Genomic DNA, 16,405 nt, shown 5'->3' with positions numbered 1-16,405 from the left:
CAAGTGAAAATCAAAATGGTCCAAAGAGATTGCGGATGGATGGGCTGATGCAGAGTGGAATGTATCATGTACAAAATAATAGCAGTGTTGTAAGATGATCAGCTGGGAGTGGTTTAGCTGTTCTCAGTAATACAATGATCCAAGACAACTCTGAAGGATTTAGGATTAAAAATGCTGTCCATCCCCAGAGAAAGAACTGATGGTGTCTGAATACAGATTGAAGCACACTTTTTTTTAACTTTCTTCATTTTTCTTGAGGTTTTTTTTTGTCTATGTCTTCTTTCACAACATGATTATTATGGATATGTTTTACATGATAACACATGTATAACCAATCTTGAGTTGCCTGCCTTCTTAATGGGGTGGGGGGAGGAAGGGAGAGGATTTTGGAACGAAAAAGTTTTAAAAACGAAGATTAAAAATTGTTTTTACATCTAGCTGGGGAAAAATAAAATACTAAATACAAGCTAAAAAAAAAAGAGAGAGAGAGATTACATATGGGATGGTGGAAGGGTTTGAAGATTAGAAGGTCTGAATTCACTTTGAACCTCAATTACTGTGTCTATTAAAAATAAAAAGAGTTGGACTAGATGATTTCTATGGACCCTTCCAGCTCCACATCCCAAGTAAGGAGAGGATTCTGAGGAGACCAGCCATCAGAACGGGGCATCATTAGGCACATGAGGAAAGGTTTCCAGCAAATGGGTCTTAAGCTGGACTTTCAAGGACCCGCTCATCCACCTTCCTGCTTCTGGCTTCTCCACCTTCTTAAATTCCTAACACAGTGGTGAAGCCAAGTACTCTTGACGCTTCCCCTAGAAATAGGCACATTTTTAAACTTCAGTACTTCCCTATTTTTGAACCTGTCCAGAATTAACCACTTCAGCCGAAAGGCGCTGGTACCATGACATCTCTTCATCTGCTGTCCCACTGGGTCAGTGTCCAAACCTGCCCGCCCTCTGTTGACCCTGTATTTGTCGCTGTGGCCATGAGAGAATGTGGTAAGGAAATGGGTCACATAGAGTTTAGAATCATGCTTTGTGTTCTCACAACCAAACCAATTTTATCTTTAGGTTTGATCTATGTTCAGCTGGAGGTTCTTTGTTACAAATCACACTTGAGGAAGTGCAGTTTTTTCTGTTTTCGTGATGACCATCAGTGTTGCTCAGGGTGTTTATTCAGTGATTAACATGCACAAATGCCCAAGTACCCTGCATGATGCCTAGGCACCTCGGTATAGGGTGACAGATGCCTTTTAATTCAAACAAGTGAAGAAGAAGATGACTGGCATTTTAAAATTGTTATTTAAAAATTAAAATTATAAATTTATACTTTTGGGTATTTAGGCCATCCATGTCTAAGTGAAAATGTCTGTGTGCCCTTTAAAGAAAAAATGCCCCAGGGGGCAGCTGGGTGGCACAGTGGATAGAGTTCTGGCCTTGGCATCAGGAGGACCTGAGTTCAAATCCAGCCTCAGACACTTGTCACTTACTAGCTATGTGTGACCCTGGGCAAGTCACTTAACTCACCAAATTGCCTCACCAAAAAAAAAAACTAATGGAAAAAATGCCCCATCACTAGGACTCCCCTCTGCTCCCCAGAAGGTCACCCTGTTACTCCTCAGACTTGTCCATAAGGAAATTCTTGCTGTCATTTCCCTCAGATGAACTGCATAAAAGGAGTGAAGTCATTAGAGCCCTCACCAAGAAGATCAAAACCCTAGAATCTCAACAAAATGACCACCAGGAGGTTCTTCAGACAGCTCAACAGCAGCTCCAGGAAATGTCTCAAAAGGCCACCCAGGCTTCTTTCACCTGTGAGGACCTCGAGGTAGGCAGGGGGTGCCCGGCCACAGGCCTGGGAGAGTAGAGCCACCACTTCCTGTTGGTTGGATGGTTCCAAGCTGGGAAGGCTAGCTGTGCTCCACGAATATGTAATAAAGGTGAAGGGGGGGGCTGTAGGAAGACCACTGCTGTCCCGCTTAGTTTAGCTTCCTTCTCGCTTTGACTCTTTGGTGTGACAACACCCAGAGCATTTGGAGGACCTGAGAAAAACCATGGGGCTTTAAACTCAGGCAGCACTTTGCAGTTTGTTGAAAAGTCGTTTCTAAAATGACTTGGGCTGGGGAGGGAGTGGGAAGGGAGCAAGCATTTGTTAAGTATTTGCACTGTGCTGAGTACTGTGCTAAATGCTTCACAAATATTACCTGAGGGAGAATGCAGATTGGCAAGAATCAGAGTTAGAGAGAGTCTTCTTTAAAAACAAAACAAAACAAAACAAAACGAACTTGTCCTTTATTTTTTCAGTTAACAAACCCTCCTTTCCATCTCCCTCCCTCCCTATAGGGATCGTCTTACCCTAAGTCAGATAGAGGTTTGGGAAAGGATGAATGAAGTGAGTTCAGTCTGGTTAAAGGCCTGTGGGCTCTTATTAGATGACTGACTTTTCTGTGTTTCAAAAGGGCTTAGCCCAGAGACCCAAAACTTGAGCTCTTTAAAAAAGGCCAGGCATTTACAGTAGCCAGTCATTGGACTACATAAGGGCCTTGCCTTTTTCAGCGGCTTTCTCTTCTTAAGGAGAAAGATTTGGCAGTTCCCAGAGTCAACTTTGCCTCAAGGGGCCAAGCTCTTCTCATAACCCTTTTCCCTTATCCATAGTAGTATGATGAAGTAAAGCTTGAAATTATTCAGGAATTCAGTTATGGATTCTAAAGAATTACATAGAGAGAGAAAAAAGAAGTACCGTAGAAATGATGCATCTTCCTCCACGGCCCAACCCCAATGTTGCCTCCTCTGTGGGGCCTTCCCTGATCCCCCAAGTTGTGTGTGCTTACTCCCACCTCAGTTTTCATTCTATTTTTATTATTTGTATTTATGTTTCATCGTCTTAGGAGAATGTAAGCTCCTTGAGGGCAGAGCCTGTTTTGTTTTTGTCATTGTCTTTGGGCCTACTGACGCAATGCCTTGCATATAGTATTGTCCTCTGTCACTGTTTATTGAATTGAAAACAATCATCTAGCAGCATCATTGGAATTAGGGTTTCATCTTTCATCCCCATCAAACCAACTGATATGTGTTAAGGATTTACTGTGAGCAAGGCAGCATGACAGGCGGGCCCTGTCATGGAAGCAATGAACATGGGCTTGGATAGACTTTTGGAGAGAGTGGAAGACAGAAGGGCCTGGCGTGTTATGGTCTGAGGGGTCACAAAGGGTTGTATACAACTGAGTGACTGAATAACAACGTAATGCCAAAGTGAAGGCAAACCCAGTTTTGTGAAATGTAAATACTGTGATGCTTAATCTAGGCACACACACGTTTTGTATATGTGTATGTGTATACCATATAATACCTGTTTTATTGTTGTTGTTTCAGACATGTGACCCCATTTGGGGTTTTCTTGGCCAAGATACCAGAGTGGTTTACCATTTCCTTCTCAAGCTCATTTTGTAGATGAGAAAACTGAGGCAAACAGGGTGAAGTAACATGCCCAGGGTCACATAAGTAATAAGTGTCTGAGGCTAGATTTGAACTCAGGAAGCCAAGTCTGCCTGACTGCAGGCCCGGCGCTCTGTGAACTATAGCACCACCTAGATGCCCTATAATGCCTACATTCAATGGTAATAACACAAAATTCCATTTATCTTCTTTTCTTCCTTTTCATGGTACTGTTCTGAAAAATGTCTTACATGGCTAATGCTTTATGAGAGAATCACGGGTGGCCTATCTCTTTTTTTCTCTAAAATAAAGATCACATTTGTTATCACAAGTTTCATAAAAACACAGACAGCTTTTACAAAAATGATCTTGATAGAAAAATGTTTGAGTTTAAGTACATTGTAATGTTGCAGGAAAAACACACACTCTATTGCTGAGCCTCCATGTAAAACTTCAAAGAAACTAGATATCTCCTAACCAAGATATTCAATCTTTCCCATAACCTGTCTTTGGAAGTAAGTTCATTGTGTTTTCTTCACAGGCCAAATCATTTACTCATTCAAGTTAAATTCTAGGCTGTACAGTCGCTTGGTGTCATTGATATAGCACTTTAGTGAATAGCAGAACCAGAGCTGAACGGGAACTTAGAGATCATCTAGTCCAACCCCCTCATTTTACAGATGAGGAAACTGAGGCCCAGAGAAGAAATGATTTGCCCAGAAGAGCTGGGTCTAGAACCCGGGTCTTTTGATTTGCTGGCAAACGTTCTTTTCCTTTGGTCAACTGGACATGAAAAACAAACCAAAGGATGTTGCAGATTTCAAGCATTCCCTCCTCTGTGCTGAGAATTGCACCAGGTAGTCTAATCAATGGAACAGGATGAAAGCTCATCGGCAAAGGTCGCTTAGGTTAAACCGTTGGCTCAGTGTGTCCTGTGTAGGGTAGCTTAACTTATAGGTGGCAAGCTAGATCCAAAACTGGGAGATTCTACTTGAAAAGGCTTTAAAGAAAAAAGATGCTTATTTAACCTACTTTCACACCAGATAGATATAAGTAAATGAAAACAAAGAAATCACCAGCAAAAGAAATAAGATGAACCCAGATTCCTGTTCTAGTGGGACCTCTAATAGTACAGACAGAATGTGACAAACATCTTCTTTTTCTCTTCTTGCATTGTTCTCTCATAGGGAAAAAACAGATGTCTCAACAACTCAGTGATGGAACTTTCAGCACAGATAGGACAGTTACAAGCCCGAGAACAGGCGCTCTCTACGATGATCAAGCTTAAGGTAACACGGTCTTTGCCTTTCTGACTTGTTCCTTTCTCAGATAGCTTTATTAGACTTTATGGGAACCTTGAAAAAACAAGGAAGCATGGCGCATTGACTTACTGACGCCTGCTGGGCTCCTTTAGGCCCTCAGGCTGGTTCTGCCGCACTGGTCACTGACTGAACCCTAGAGAACAGCTTTCCCCTGGGGGCTGTGGCCTTGGGCTTGAGTTTGCTGATAAAGACTAGGTGAAGAGCTGTGATATATAATTCAGTCAGCAATTAGTATTTCCAAGATAGTGGTAAGGGTAAGGCTCTGCAAATCTAACAAAACCAGCTCAACCTGGCTTCCTTTAAAGCTCATTTTGGCCATCCTCCCCGCGGAAATTACCTTGTGTATATTTTGAACTGAATTTCTATGGATATGTTTCTCCCTGCTGAATATAAGCTCTTTGAGAATAGGGTGATTTTGATCATGATATAGCTTTAGCACGGGGCCTTGTACAGAGTAGTGGGCACTCAGTGTATTGCTTATTGAGTAAATGAGTGGACCTTGTCTCTGTTTCTCAATCTTGCTTTCCTCCTGCCAGCAGCCTCCCTTTCTCCTTTCTTTCTTTCTATTGCCTCTCTTTCTTTCTTTCTGTTCTTTCCATTTCTTTTTTTTTTTTTTTAATTTTTAGGCAGTTGGGATTAAGTGACTTGCCCAGGGTCACACGGCTAGTAAGTGTCAAGTGTTTGGTCTGAGGCTGGATTTGAACTCAGGTCCTCCTGACTTCAGGGCTGGTGCTCTATCCACTGTGCCACCTAGCTGTCCCCGTTCTTTCCATTTCTCACTGTTATCTGATCATAGATTTTAAGGTTTACAGAGTGATTTAGAAAGGTTAACTCAGTCGATTATTAACAAACAGAGGCCATCCTTTGGCATATCTGAATTTTATATAAATATTTCTGGCGATGTAACATATATATTCATATATATGTACATATATTTCTAGTATACTTATCGCTAGAGTACCCAGGCTCTCTGAAAAATCTTCTTAGAGACACCTTAATAGCTTGTTTTGTCTGTGACAGGACGTTCTCATTGGATCACTAGCTTAAATACTTAGAAATATACCTGTTGACTGCTAATATGAATACAAGTAAATTTCATGGTTTTTCTAAAATTTAAACAATGGAAAGAATTCTCCCTAAATGTTTGAATTATTTTATAAGAAAAGACCTTTCTTTAGTTAGTAGTACTGGTCTCTCTGTAAGTATGCTGACTGCTTAAGTAGCCTTGTGGTGCAGTGGGTAGCATGCCCTACTGGGAGTCAGGAAGACAAGTTCAAATCCAGCCTCAGATACTTATTGGCTCCATGACCTTGGAGAAGTCATTTGACCTTTTTGGTCCTTATTTTCCTCAGCTGTAAAATGGTGGTGGTGTGGTGGTGGTGGGGGGGGAAGTGGACTCTTCTCTTCTGTCTCTTCTGTCTCTAAATCTATGACTATGTTTTTCTAGGGCATTTTTTCCTACTTTGGATTTTCTGGGTGTGGTTAATTTAAATATAAGTAAGTTAAAATGCTGGCATTTCTAATCTGTAGGACAAAGATATTGTTGAGGCAATCAATCATATTACGGATTGTTCGAATAAATTTAAGATGCTAGAACATGCCTTGCATGATGCCAAAATGGTGGAATCCTGTATTATCAAGGAGAAGCAAGATTATAAGCAGAAAATGAAAATGCTGAAGTTTGAAGTAACTAAACTAAAAGGTAAGGAATGGATTACATGATGATATGCCACCATGCTTTTGTGTTAGGGCACCCTCTGTGTAAAGAAGAGTGTTCCCAATGTGGTTTGTGTGTAGAGAAGTTCTTTTAAAAAAAAGCAAACAAACGAACAAAAACCAACCTTTTTGCACATGTAGCCTAAGTAAGTTTTCCTTGGCAACTGTCCATTCTTCTAGCAAGTGAGGGTGAAACCATTTTTACAGCTCCCTTTAATATATATTTACTTTTCACACTTGAATACCTGCAGATACTTGGCTGATTTTCTGGCTTATTTTCATCTTTTCCTATTTTGCATGATTTAAAAGCTAAGATCTTCATTAGACCTTATGAGCTGTCTTTAATACAAGCCACGGAAGGCTTCCCTTCCTCAACGTTGTCACTATCCCTAATTTTTAGCCCAGAATGCTCCTGTTATTCATACAAGATGGTGTTGCAGTAGATGGGAGCAGATTGAGATCAGGTCAAGGATCAGACCTTTTATAGCCATAAGCAGTATTGAGTAGAGCCCATACGTGGAAACTTGCAAGGGCTGTCTGCAGTTGAAATTTCCTGTCAAACCCTTGTCTCAGTCATTGCATTGAGGCAGGAAGTTGCAGTCACAAGAAAGCCATGTATCCAAAGATAGGAAAAGACTTTAAATAATGGTACTCTTGGTGCAGTGCTTCTGTATAATTCAAAGACCAGATTCTTCCTATTTATATTAAAGATGAACTGAATGAAAAGACGACTGAAAATAATGAGCAGCGAGAAGAGATTATTCGCCTCAAACAAGAGAAAAGTTATCTTCATGACGAGTTGATCTTTACTGGTAAGTGGGGACAGCTTGTTCAACTCACATTTCTTTTCACTCGGTACCTTTGATGCAGTTGGGCGTGTGTGTGCAGTGATCTCTTGTGTTCTTCCCTAGTGTTAGTTACATTTCTGTAGTATGTCAGAGGAAACACCTTTCCCCAAAATGTAATTTTTTAAGCCCTTTTATTCTTTTCTCTTGTTAAATATGGGCATTCATCAATAGTGATGAAAATCTCTATGGGAGCATACGCCGATGTATCCTCATAGTACAGAGGGTGCCCTTGATTCCCTTTTGCTAATTGAGCGCAGGTCTTTGAAAGTCCTACCGAGCAGGGGAGGCTTCCAGAATAGGTCCAGGGGTGAACTGTGTGCGTGGCTTCTGCCTGAGGAAGGAAGATCCCCTCCTAGCTTCTGAAGGAGAAGTGTGTGTGGCACAAGGGGCTGGAGCCTGGAGCTGACTAAGAGGGAGAAGGACATAGTGAAGGTGATCTGGATGATTTGGGACTTGAGAAGCTGGCCAGAGATTGGATGTGGGGAGAAGACACTGGGGAGAACCTGAGAAGAAGCCAGGCTGTAGGAGGAGACAGCTGAGAAGACCTTGGTCACCTCGTTTTGAAGGATGAGGGAAAAGATTGACAAGAAGAGCCCAAAGAGGAGGATGAGGACCCAGAGAGAAGAAACCAGGAAGACATCAGCAAGGCCGGGTAAGGGAGGAGAGGTAAGTCCAGCACATCAGTAAGACAAATGAGAGAAGGGAAAGGAGGCTCGGTGGTGCTGCCTGTCCACTGGAGAGGAGGGAAAGGACATGGGGTGGGCTGTTTGGGGGCTTAAAAGTCATAAGTGGGTGTTACAGAGTTGTCCTCACCCAAAGGAGTTTGAAAGACAAGGACTGATGCTCTCACTACGAGTGAGAAAGCAGAGCAGAGAGAAGTTTGCACTGATTGGCATTTCTGTTGTGTGCAAAGTCCAGAATGGTCTCCCTCCCAAAATAAATGGTGAGAAGCTTGAGGAATGTCTCCTTGCGCTCCATTATCAGGGATAATGAAATGTTCCTAAAGGTCCTGGAGGAGCAGCATTGATGTCTCTAAGGCAGAAGAAAGATCTGAAGTGGCAGTGTGCCGAAGGTCAGAGAGCAGAAGAATGGCACACAGGGGCGGAAAAGAGCCAGGCGCACAGAGAATTGGAGCCAGTAGGCAAACTGGAGCCTCTTTGTAGACAGGAGGAAGCAGGGCGCCTTGGGAAATGAGAAGCTGCTGGTCCTCCAAAGTGTGATGGGAGAGTAGCGCTTGGTGAGAAATCGTCAGGAAAGATGAGATGACCAGCGGCGCTTGGTGACTCCTTGTTGAGGGAGGTCGTGTTGTGTCCTTGCGAGGATAGCAAGTGAGAAAGGCCTTCCATGTATCCAAGACATAGCAGCAAAGCCAGGAAGACTTGTCCAAGCAGATGACTGGTGCCTTTTTGGTGATTTAGGTGGGCATCAATGATTCTGCTAAAAGTAAGCATTTTGCCAAAGATTCTGAAATATTGGACGAGAAACCGAAACCCCCAGGCGCAGGTGGTGTTTTCATCACTGTTTCCAATTAAAGGCCAAGGGCACAAAGAAGAAAAGCAGATCTGGGAAGCGAACAGCTGGTGGAGTTGGTGCCTGAAGATGGAATTTGATTTCTGGATCAAGCCTTAAAATCTAGGGACTTTCTGTCCAGGGATGGAATGCCACTAACACAAGAATGTGTTTGCCTGATATCTTGTATGTCCAATCTCCTCTCCAAAAAGGAGCAGAGGAGAAAAGGAAATTTCCTGTGTTTATACTCCAAGGTAGACACCATTAGGAGACACTGCAGTATAAGAAGGATGACAGCGAAGACATCCAGAAGTTCCCAGGAGACAAAGTTCAAGGAAGTGAAAACAGCAAAACCCGAGTCCTCAGATGTCTAGCCACAAATGTACCAAGTGTAGCCAACGGTCAAAAATGAACCAGAGGGGGAGAGCTAGGTGGTGCAGTGCATAGAGCACCAGACCTGCAGTCAGGAGGACCTGAGTTCAAATCCGACCTCAGACCAAACACTTGACACTTACTAGCTGTGTGACCCTGGGCAAGTCACTTAACCCCAATTGCCTAAAAAAACAAAAACAAAAAAATAAGCCAGAGGATTTAATTTTAGGTGATAACTTTGCAGTGGGATCAGACCAAATGACCTCAGTAGGGCTGATGTGATTTGAAGGAAACAGGATAGGGGAAAGAGGTTGGGAATTAACAAGGAATATTAAGGTCTACTCATATGAAGAAATCTAGAAACTGGAGAGGGGAAGCATATGGTGGAGAGCATTTGGTCAGTATCAGTAGAGGGAGAAACAGAATTTGTCATTGATGATACTATAGACTACCTGGACAGAAAAAGGAAATGAGTGAGGCCATTTGGGAAATGTCATGAGCCTGGCACAGAGGCATCATGGAGGGATGATGGGAAATTTGTTATCCAATCGTTGGAGTTTGCACTCTGTCAAAATCAAAGGAGCTAATAATTTCTTGCTTTGCCTTAAAATGATTTTATTGTTCGAAAGGCAGAGAAATCAACAAAGGAGAATTTGATTCTTGGGCTTATTTTTTGCCAACAGGGAAGAAGTGGTTTCTGGGGTCAAAACTGTGGAAACTTTGGGGAGAAATAGTAACTCTCATGAATTTATAATTATGTGGTGTTTTTTTTTTTGCTAGGCAATGGGGTTAAGTGACTTGCCCAGGGTCACATAGCTAGTAAGTGTTAGGTGTTTGAGGTCGGATTTGAACTCAGGTCCTCCTGAATCCAGGGCCAGTGCTCTATCCACTACGCCACCTAGCTGCCCCCATGAATTTATAATTATGAAGGAAATAAAAGCTGGGCTCAGTTTGGTATGCAGCTTTGTGCAAACAGATTTCAAAGGGTACAGAGGAAAAGATAAGTAAGTTGTCATGAATCCAGAATTCTACAGGGGAAATCACCCATGGAGGCCTACAAGCTCTCAGGAATGAAATTCTGAACAGATAAAGCGAAATGGTTTTGATGAGGTAGAAAATTATTAGCTATTTATAGACAATGATACCAATGTCCAGGGAACTCACCAACTAGTGTGGGTTTTAAAAAGATAAATGCAGAAAGTAGAAGCAGTGCTCAATAAGAGAAGATGAAAACAAATGTGTGTGGTTTGGTGCTGTAAGAGTACATCAGGCATGCTGGAGCTCTGAATCAGCTGAGCACAGTTGAGGATGACAGAAAGAGGGGCCACAGAGCTCTATCGGGAAAAGAAGAGGCCCAAGAAAGGGATAGGACTGTCTGGGAGGATGGCGTGGTGGGAAGGGATGACAGAGAGAGGGCTGAACCGAACAATTCTGATCTGGCCTCTGTTTTCCCTACCGAGGAGAGTGACCATTGGATGGGCAAGCACAGAACAAAAACGGCTAATAGGGAGTTGATACCCAAGAAAAGTAAGGAGATAAGAGAGGACCTAGCTACCCGTTATGGACTCAAGTCATCTGGCCCAGATATGCTACAGCCTTGAGTACTGAAAACATATGCAGATGCCATTGCTGGGCCACTACGTGATGTTTGAAGGATCATGGAAAGTGGGAGAGGCACCACAGGGCTGGGGAAGGGCCGAGGTTAGTCTGACGTTCGATTTCTGGGAACATTCTGGAATGTGTTATTAAAGTCAAGGTTAACAACCTTTTAGAACAAGAAGCGATGATCACATAGAGCTGAGAACAGGTCATGAGCAGCTAACCTTGTTTTCCTTTTTGATAGGTTTCTTACACTGACAGTTCAGAGGACTGCTGTAGATAGGAGTTTATTGAGATTTTAGCGAAGCATACAATAACGTATCTCACTTTGTTCATGTGGAAAAGATGGAGAGATGTGGATTAGATAATATAATGTAGGCCACGTATTATCTGCTGGATTTGGAATTGATTGAATGGCTGGGCCCGAAGAGAAGCCATTAATGGTCATCTGTCAGTTTGGAAGGAAATCACCAGTGGAATCCCCCAGGGAATTTCTGCTTCATCAACAAAGAGTAGTTTTATTCTGGAGTTTATCTTTCCCTACAGGAAAGAAGCAATGGTTTCTGGGGTTAAAATATGCTAACCTTGTAATCCTGTATAGTTTATAGCATCCTTGTGTAGTTAACCCTGTATAGTTTAATGTTTTTTGTCAAAACTTGCACTGAAGTGTATATGGCACGCTTATGAAGTTTGCAGATGACACGAACCTGGCAGGAACAGCTGACCCACTCAATGATGGAGTTGGGAGCCTAAAATTTCTTGGGCCAGTTGTAATCAGGAGAAACTTAATAGGAATAAATGTAAAGTCTTATACTTGAATTTTTAAAATCCTCATAAAAACAGTTTGGGAGGGCAGCATAATTTGGTTTGTGTGAAAAAAGATCTGGGGGTTCTAATGAACTTGCAAGTTCAGTATGAGTCAGTAGGGTAAAATGGCGGACAAGAAAGCAAATGCAGCTGTAATGTTTCATAAAGAGAGAATGATACTTACAAGCAGGAGAGTGTCCAGAGAGCAGCCCAAATGGCAAAAGGGCTTGAGGTCATGTGAGGACAGATTGAAGGAAATGAGGATGTTTTACCTGCAGAGCAGAGGACCTGGGGAAAGAGGAATGGGAATGGGAAAGCTGGCTCTTAGTATTTGAATGGCCCGCACGTGGCAGAAGGATAGCATTTGTTGTTTGGCTCCAGAGGGCAGAGGAGTAGGTAGAAGGAAGGAGGCACATCTTGGCTGGATCTCAAGAAAAGCATCTTACCAACAAGATCCCTCCCCAAGTGGAAGGGGCTGCCTCAGTGACCTCCCCTCCTTTGAAAATCAGACTGGATGACCACTTGTCACTGGATGGCCACTGTCTTGTGGCAGGGATTCCTTTGGGGTCATGACTACTGAGGTCCATCCCTTCTAGTTGGGAAATTCTGTAATTCTGGGACCAGACGCACATGTCACTGGGTTATAACCTACCAAGTGATTCTTTTTTGGGATGAGCCTCCCCAAATCCATGGTGGAAGGAGCATCACCCATGTTGGTACCCAATGCAGGAAGTACCCACATGCATGAAATCTCAAATCTTTTGAAGTAAATAGTAAAAGATGTGTAATTAAGAAATAGTTGGGGGGGGAGAAAAAGGGAGAAAAAATTTTCAACTCAAAAGCATATGGAAAAAAAATTTAAAAATAAAGAAATAAAAATTAAAAAAAAAAAATAAAATTTAAAAAAAAAAGAAATAGTGGAATCCCTTCCCTCTCAACAGAATTTCAAAGTTAAAATTGTTTTAAGTAATTGAAAAATATTCCCCTGCTAGTCTTTTCAGCATTATTACAAATATTAGAACATGGCACAAACATTTTAATGTGGGCAGGTTAGAACACATTTTATTAGGTTAACAGTACTGCTGTGTTTGTAGTATGACTCTCTTTTACCTGTCTGTCTGCTCTTTAGTCCTGTGGGCATGATAATTGTGAATTGATTCTTTATCAGTGGGCCTGTGATCCGATCCGTGTGGCCTCTTCCTCCATGTTCTTTGTGGTTCTCATTCGTGGCCCTCCACAAGTCCTCTGGTTCGTGCTTGAAGCTCATCTTTGGGGGGGGTGTTCCTATGTGGGGATCCCAGTGGAGCTCCAGGCAGGCCTTCCCTCTCACTCTGTGACCTGCCTCCTCCTTTTCTGGTTGGAAGCTGCCTTTACATCACCTGTCATTTGTGAGAGGGCCTGGGAATGAGCTGGAGCCTCCTCACTTATACCTGGTGTCTCTCTTCTGTCTTTCGGGTCACCTGCAATTATGATTACTCTGAGATTGTGGCAGTCTGAGATCTGGAGCCATTGAACGTCATGGGGGGAGTCTCGGTGTGAAAACCATGGATGTGGGGAGCAGAGAGCGGCTTGGCCTTGGTGAAAGCATTCAGATTATCCTGAGTCTATGTTCTGAGAAATTAAAGAGTGAAAAAAAGATAGAGTTTTGTACCACCAGAGGCCATTCTTTTTATTGGATGAGAAATGATTTGAAAGTAATGAGATGAAGAGACTGAGCAGTTGAGGTCATGTGACATGCTGGAGTCACTGGCTGGTGAAAAGGACAGGCTGCTTCTGCAGGTTAGAAGAATGCACGGTGTAGTTGGTCAGGTCATGTCAGGGGAGCCCAGGGCTCTCTTGGTCAGGTCAGGGGAACTCAGAGCATGCTTGATCAGCTCTAGTCAGGAGCACTTGGTCCAAAGCATTGTGCCTTGGATCAGTCTTGACAAACAGCCTTTGGTCTTATGGCCATTCCCTGATTCCTACTAGTGCTGGAGCTGCTGGGGCCATTCATAGGTGTTTTGCATTCCCCTTAATTCATCGGAACTCTTTTTTTAAAAGTTTATCATGTTTACTTAAGACATTTTCTTTTCACTTTACTGTGCACTACAGGCATTTGCATTAAAATTCAATTGATCATTTTAAAAAAGAATTTATTGGGTCAAATGCATGGTGCCAAGCTCTCGAGATGCAGAGAGAAACTGGACACAGTCTCTGCACAAGTAGCTCTAACCCAAATTATAACACACCAGGATAGAAGATGTCCAAACAGGCAGGGGTGAGAGACTCAAAGTGGGGAAATACTCAAAGTGTTGCTGGGGGCATCAAGGGGCAGCTCCAACTGGCCTTGACAGAAGGGCGGATTTCCGCGTGGCAGGAAGGGAACATTCTGGGTATGGGAGACAGCACATGACAGGAATAGAGCCCAGAAAAAGTGGGATGGCATCCAGAAACAGCGACTAGTTTGGTGGGGATGTACGGTGCAGGAGGCGATTACTGCTGGATGAGCCTAGAAAAGTATCATTGGGTGAAATTAGAGGCCTCAAATACCTATGGCTACAAAATAATTTTTCCTTCCCCTGAATCCCTGTTGTATTTACTGGGGAGTCCCTGAAGGCTTTCAAGCAGGGAGAGTAAAGTGGTGACTGACCCCAGAATCATACTGGCTGTATGACCCTGGGCAAGTAATTTCATCACTGTCTGCCTCAGTTTCTTCATCTGTAAAATGGGGATAATAATAATAATATTCATTTGTTGTGAAAATCCAGTGCAATAATATTAGTAAAGCACTTAGCACAGTCTGGCACAGAGTAGGTGCTTCATAAATGCTTATTTGCTCCCCCCCTCAATCAGTGTGGTTGTCCAGAGAATTCCCCTGACAACTCATTTTTTTTTTAAAGCTATCTACAAAAGATGCGACCAAGAGAAGGTAACTGAAAACGTAGCTGGAAATGAATACAAAAGTATGATGGTCCTTTCAGAATAGTATCAGGGGTGTCAAACCTCGACATCCACCAGGCAGCCTGGGGACCTCCAAAGGAGCTTATTAAAGCCCTGTTGGGGGGAAAAAGAGAAAAGGTGGTAGGAGAGCTTCTCACTGAGACTGGCAGAAGAGAGGCGGCAGATCTGCCCAATTCATCTTTGCTTCTGTTTTCTCTGCCAAAGAACGACCTTTGCGTTGGTAAAGACAGGACAAAAATGACCAATCGGGAGTTAACGTCCAGGAAAAGTAAAGAGATGAGACAGCACCTACTTGCTTGTGATGACTCTAAGTCACTTGGCCCGGATGAACTACCTTCTTGGATACTGGAAGAACTCATAGATGTGGCTCCTGCTGTACTGGCAGCTTTATTGGAAGGATTGTGGAAAACAGGAAAGATGCCACAGTACTGGTAAAGGACTCGTGACTTGATTTTCAAAAGACGGAAGAGATTAGAATCTGGAGACTATGTGTTCTGCGCTTGACTGTGATTCCTGAGAAGATTCTGAAACATGTTCTTACAGGTCTGTTAGTGAACATTTAGAAAAGGAAGTGACAAGCACAGAGGGAAGCATGAAGAGCAGGTCGTGCCAGGCTAACCTCATTTCCTTTTGTGGCAGGGTTACTAAACTGGTAGGTCCAGGAAATGCTCTAGGTAAGAATTTACCTGGATTTTTACAAAGCATTTGATTAAATATCTCATACTTTTCTTTTGGAAAAGGTGGAGAGACACAGTCTGGACAATAATACAGTTAAATGGATTTTAAAGTGGTTGAAAGACTTCTCTGAAAGAGTCATGTTAATGGTCAGGTGTCAAGTTGGGAGGCAGTCTCCAAGGAAGCGCCCCAGGGATCTGTGCTTAGCCCTGGGCAGCTGAACATCTTTATCAGTGACTTGGAAAAAGGCATAGAGGGTATGCTCTTTAAGGTTGCTGCTGACAAAAAACCAGGAGGAAAGGACACAATCCCAAAAGATTTTAATAGGCTAGAAGATTGAGCCGAACCCAACAAGATGAAATTCAGTAGATATAAGTGTAAAGTCTTACATTTTGTTTCAAAAAAATCGTCTTTACAAGCGCAGGGTCGGAGAAGAACGGATAGCTAGCAGATTATCTAAAAAGAGCTAGGGGCTCAATGTGCACTGAGCAGTGCGATATGCATGAGCTCAATGCAAGCTCAGTATGAATCAATAGTGTGGCGGCTGCTAAGTGGCACAGTAGGTAGACCACTGGGCCTGGAACCAGGAAGACCCAAATTAATACCTGCCCTCAGGTACTTTCTAGCTGTGTGACCCTGGGTCCTTACCTTCTGTTTGCCTCAGTTTCCTCATCTGTGAAATGGGGATGATAATAAATGGGGATCAAATGAGACAGTAATAGTAAAGCGCTTAGCTCAACACCTGGCACATAGTAAGCTTTGTATAGACATTAGCTGTCATTTATCACTGTCACGTAGCAGCCAAGTGAGCCAGTGGAATCTTGGGATTCTTATTAAGATAAGTGCCATGTTCAGGAATCAGGCGGTCACACCCTTCTGTCCTCTGCCCAGATCAGACTCAGTTCTGAGTGCCACGGGTCAAGAGGGAACTTGAGAGAGCCCCGAGAAGGGCAGCATCGAGTCCATGCCACAGGGGGCGCAGTCAGAGGAGATAGCCATAGATCACCTGGAGAAGAGAACACAGCAGGATTTACAAAAGCTCTCTTCAACTATTTGAAGGCTGTCACTTGGAAAAGGCATTAGGCTTGTTCTCTTGGTCCCAAAGGGCAGAACTAGTAGCCATCAGTAGAGGTTAAAAAAAAAATAGGTAGACATGACCAAGAGGCAGACTGAAGCTTGA

General features: G+C 43.0%; 1 protein-coding gene across 2 annotated transcripts in view; it reads left to right on the top strand.

Moving 5' to 3' along the window:
* Positions 1-16,405, top strand: part of CCDC62 (coiled-coil domain containing 62) — a 58,320-nt gene that overhangs the window by 14,060 nt on the left and 27,855 nt on the right. For both annotated transcript variants that reach the window (XM_020970172.2, XM_020970170.2), the window contains exons 3-6: positions 1,664-1,830; positions 4,625-4,726; positions 6,290-6,461; positions 7,186-7,287. In XM_020970172.2, coding sequence (XP_020825831.1) covers positions 1,664-1,830; positions 4,625-4,726; positions 6,290-6,461; positions 7,186-7,287 — 543 coding nt within the window. The remainder of the gene's footprint in view (positions 1-1,663; positions 1,831-4,624; positions 4,727-6,289; positions 6,462-7,185; positions 7,288-16,405) is intronic.

The sequence above is a fragment of the Phascolarctos cinereus genome, unplaced genomic scaffold, assembly GCF_003287225.1.
Source record: "Phascolarctos cinereus isolate Bilbo 61053 unplaced genomic scaffold, phaCin_HiC Scaffold_4;HRSCAF=312, whole genome shotgun sequence".
Taxonomy (NCBI): domain Eukaryota; kingdom Metazoa; phylum Chordata; class Mammalia; order Diprotodontia; family Phascolarctidae; genus Phascolarctos; species Phascolarctos cinereus.
This window is presented reverse-complemented; position numbering and strand designations above follow the sequence as displayed.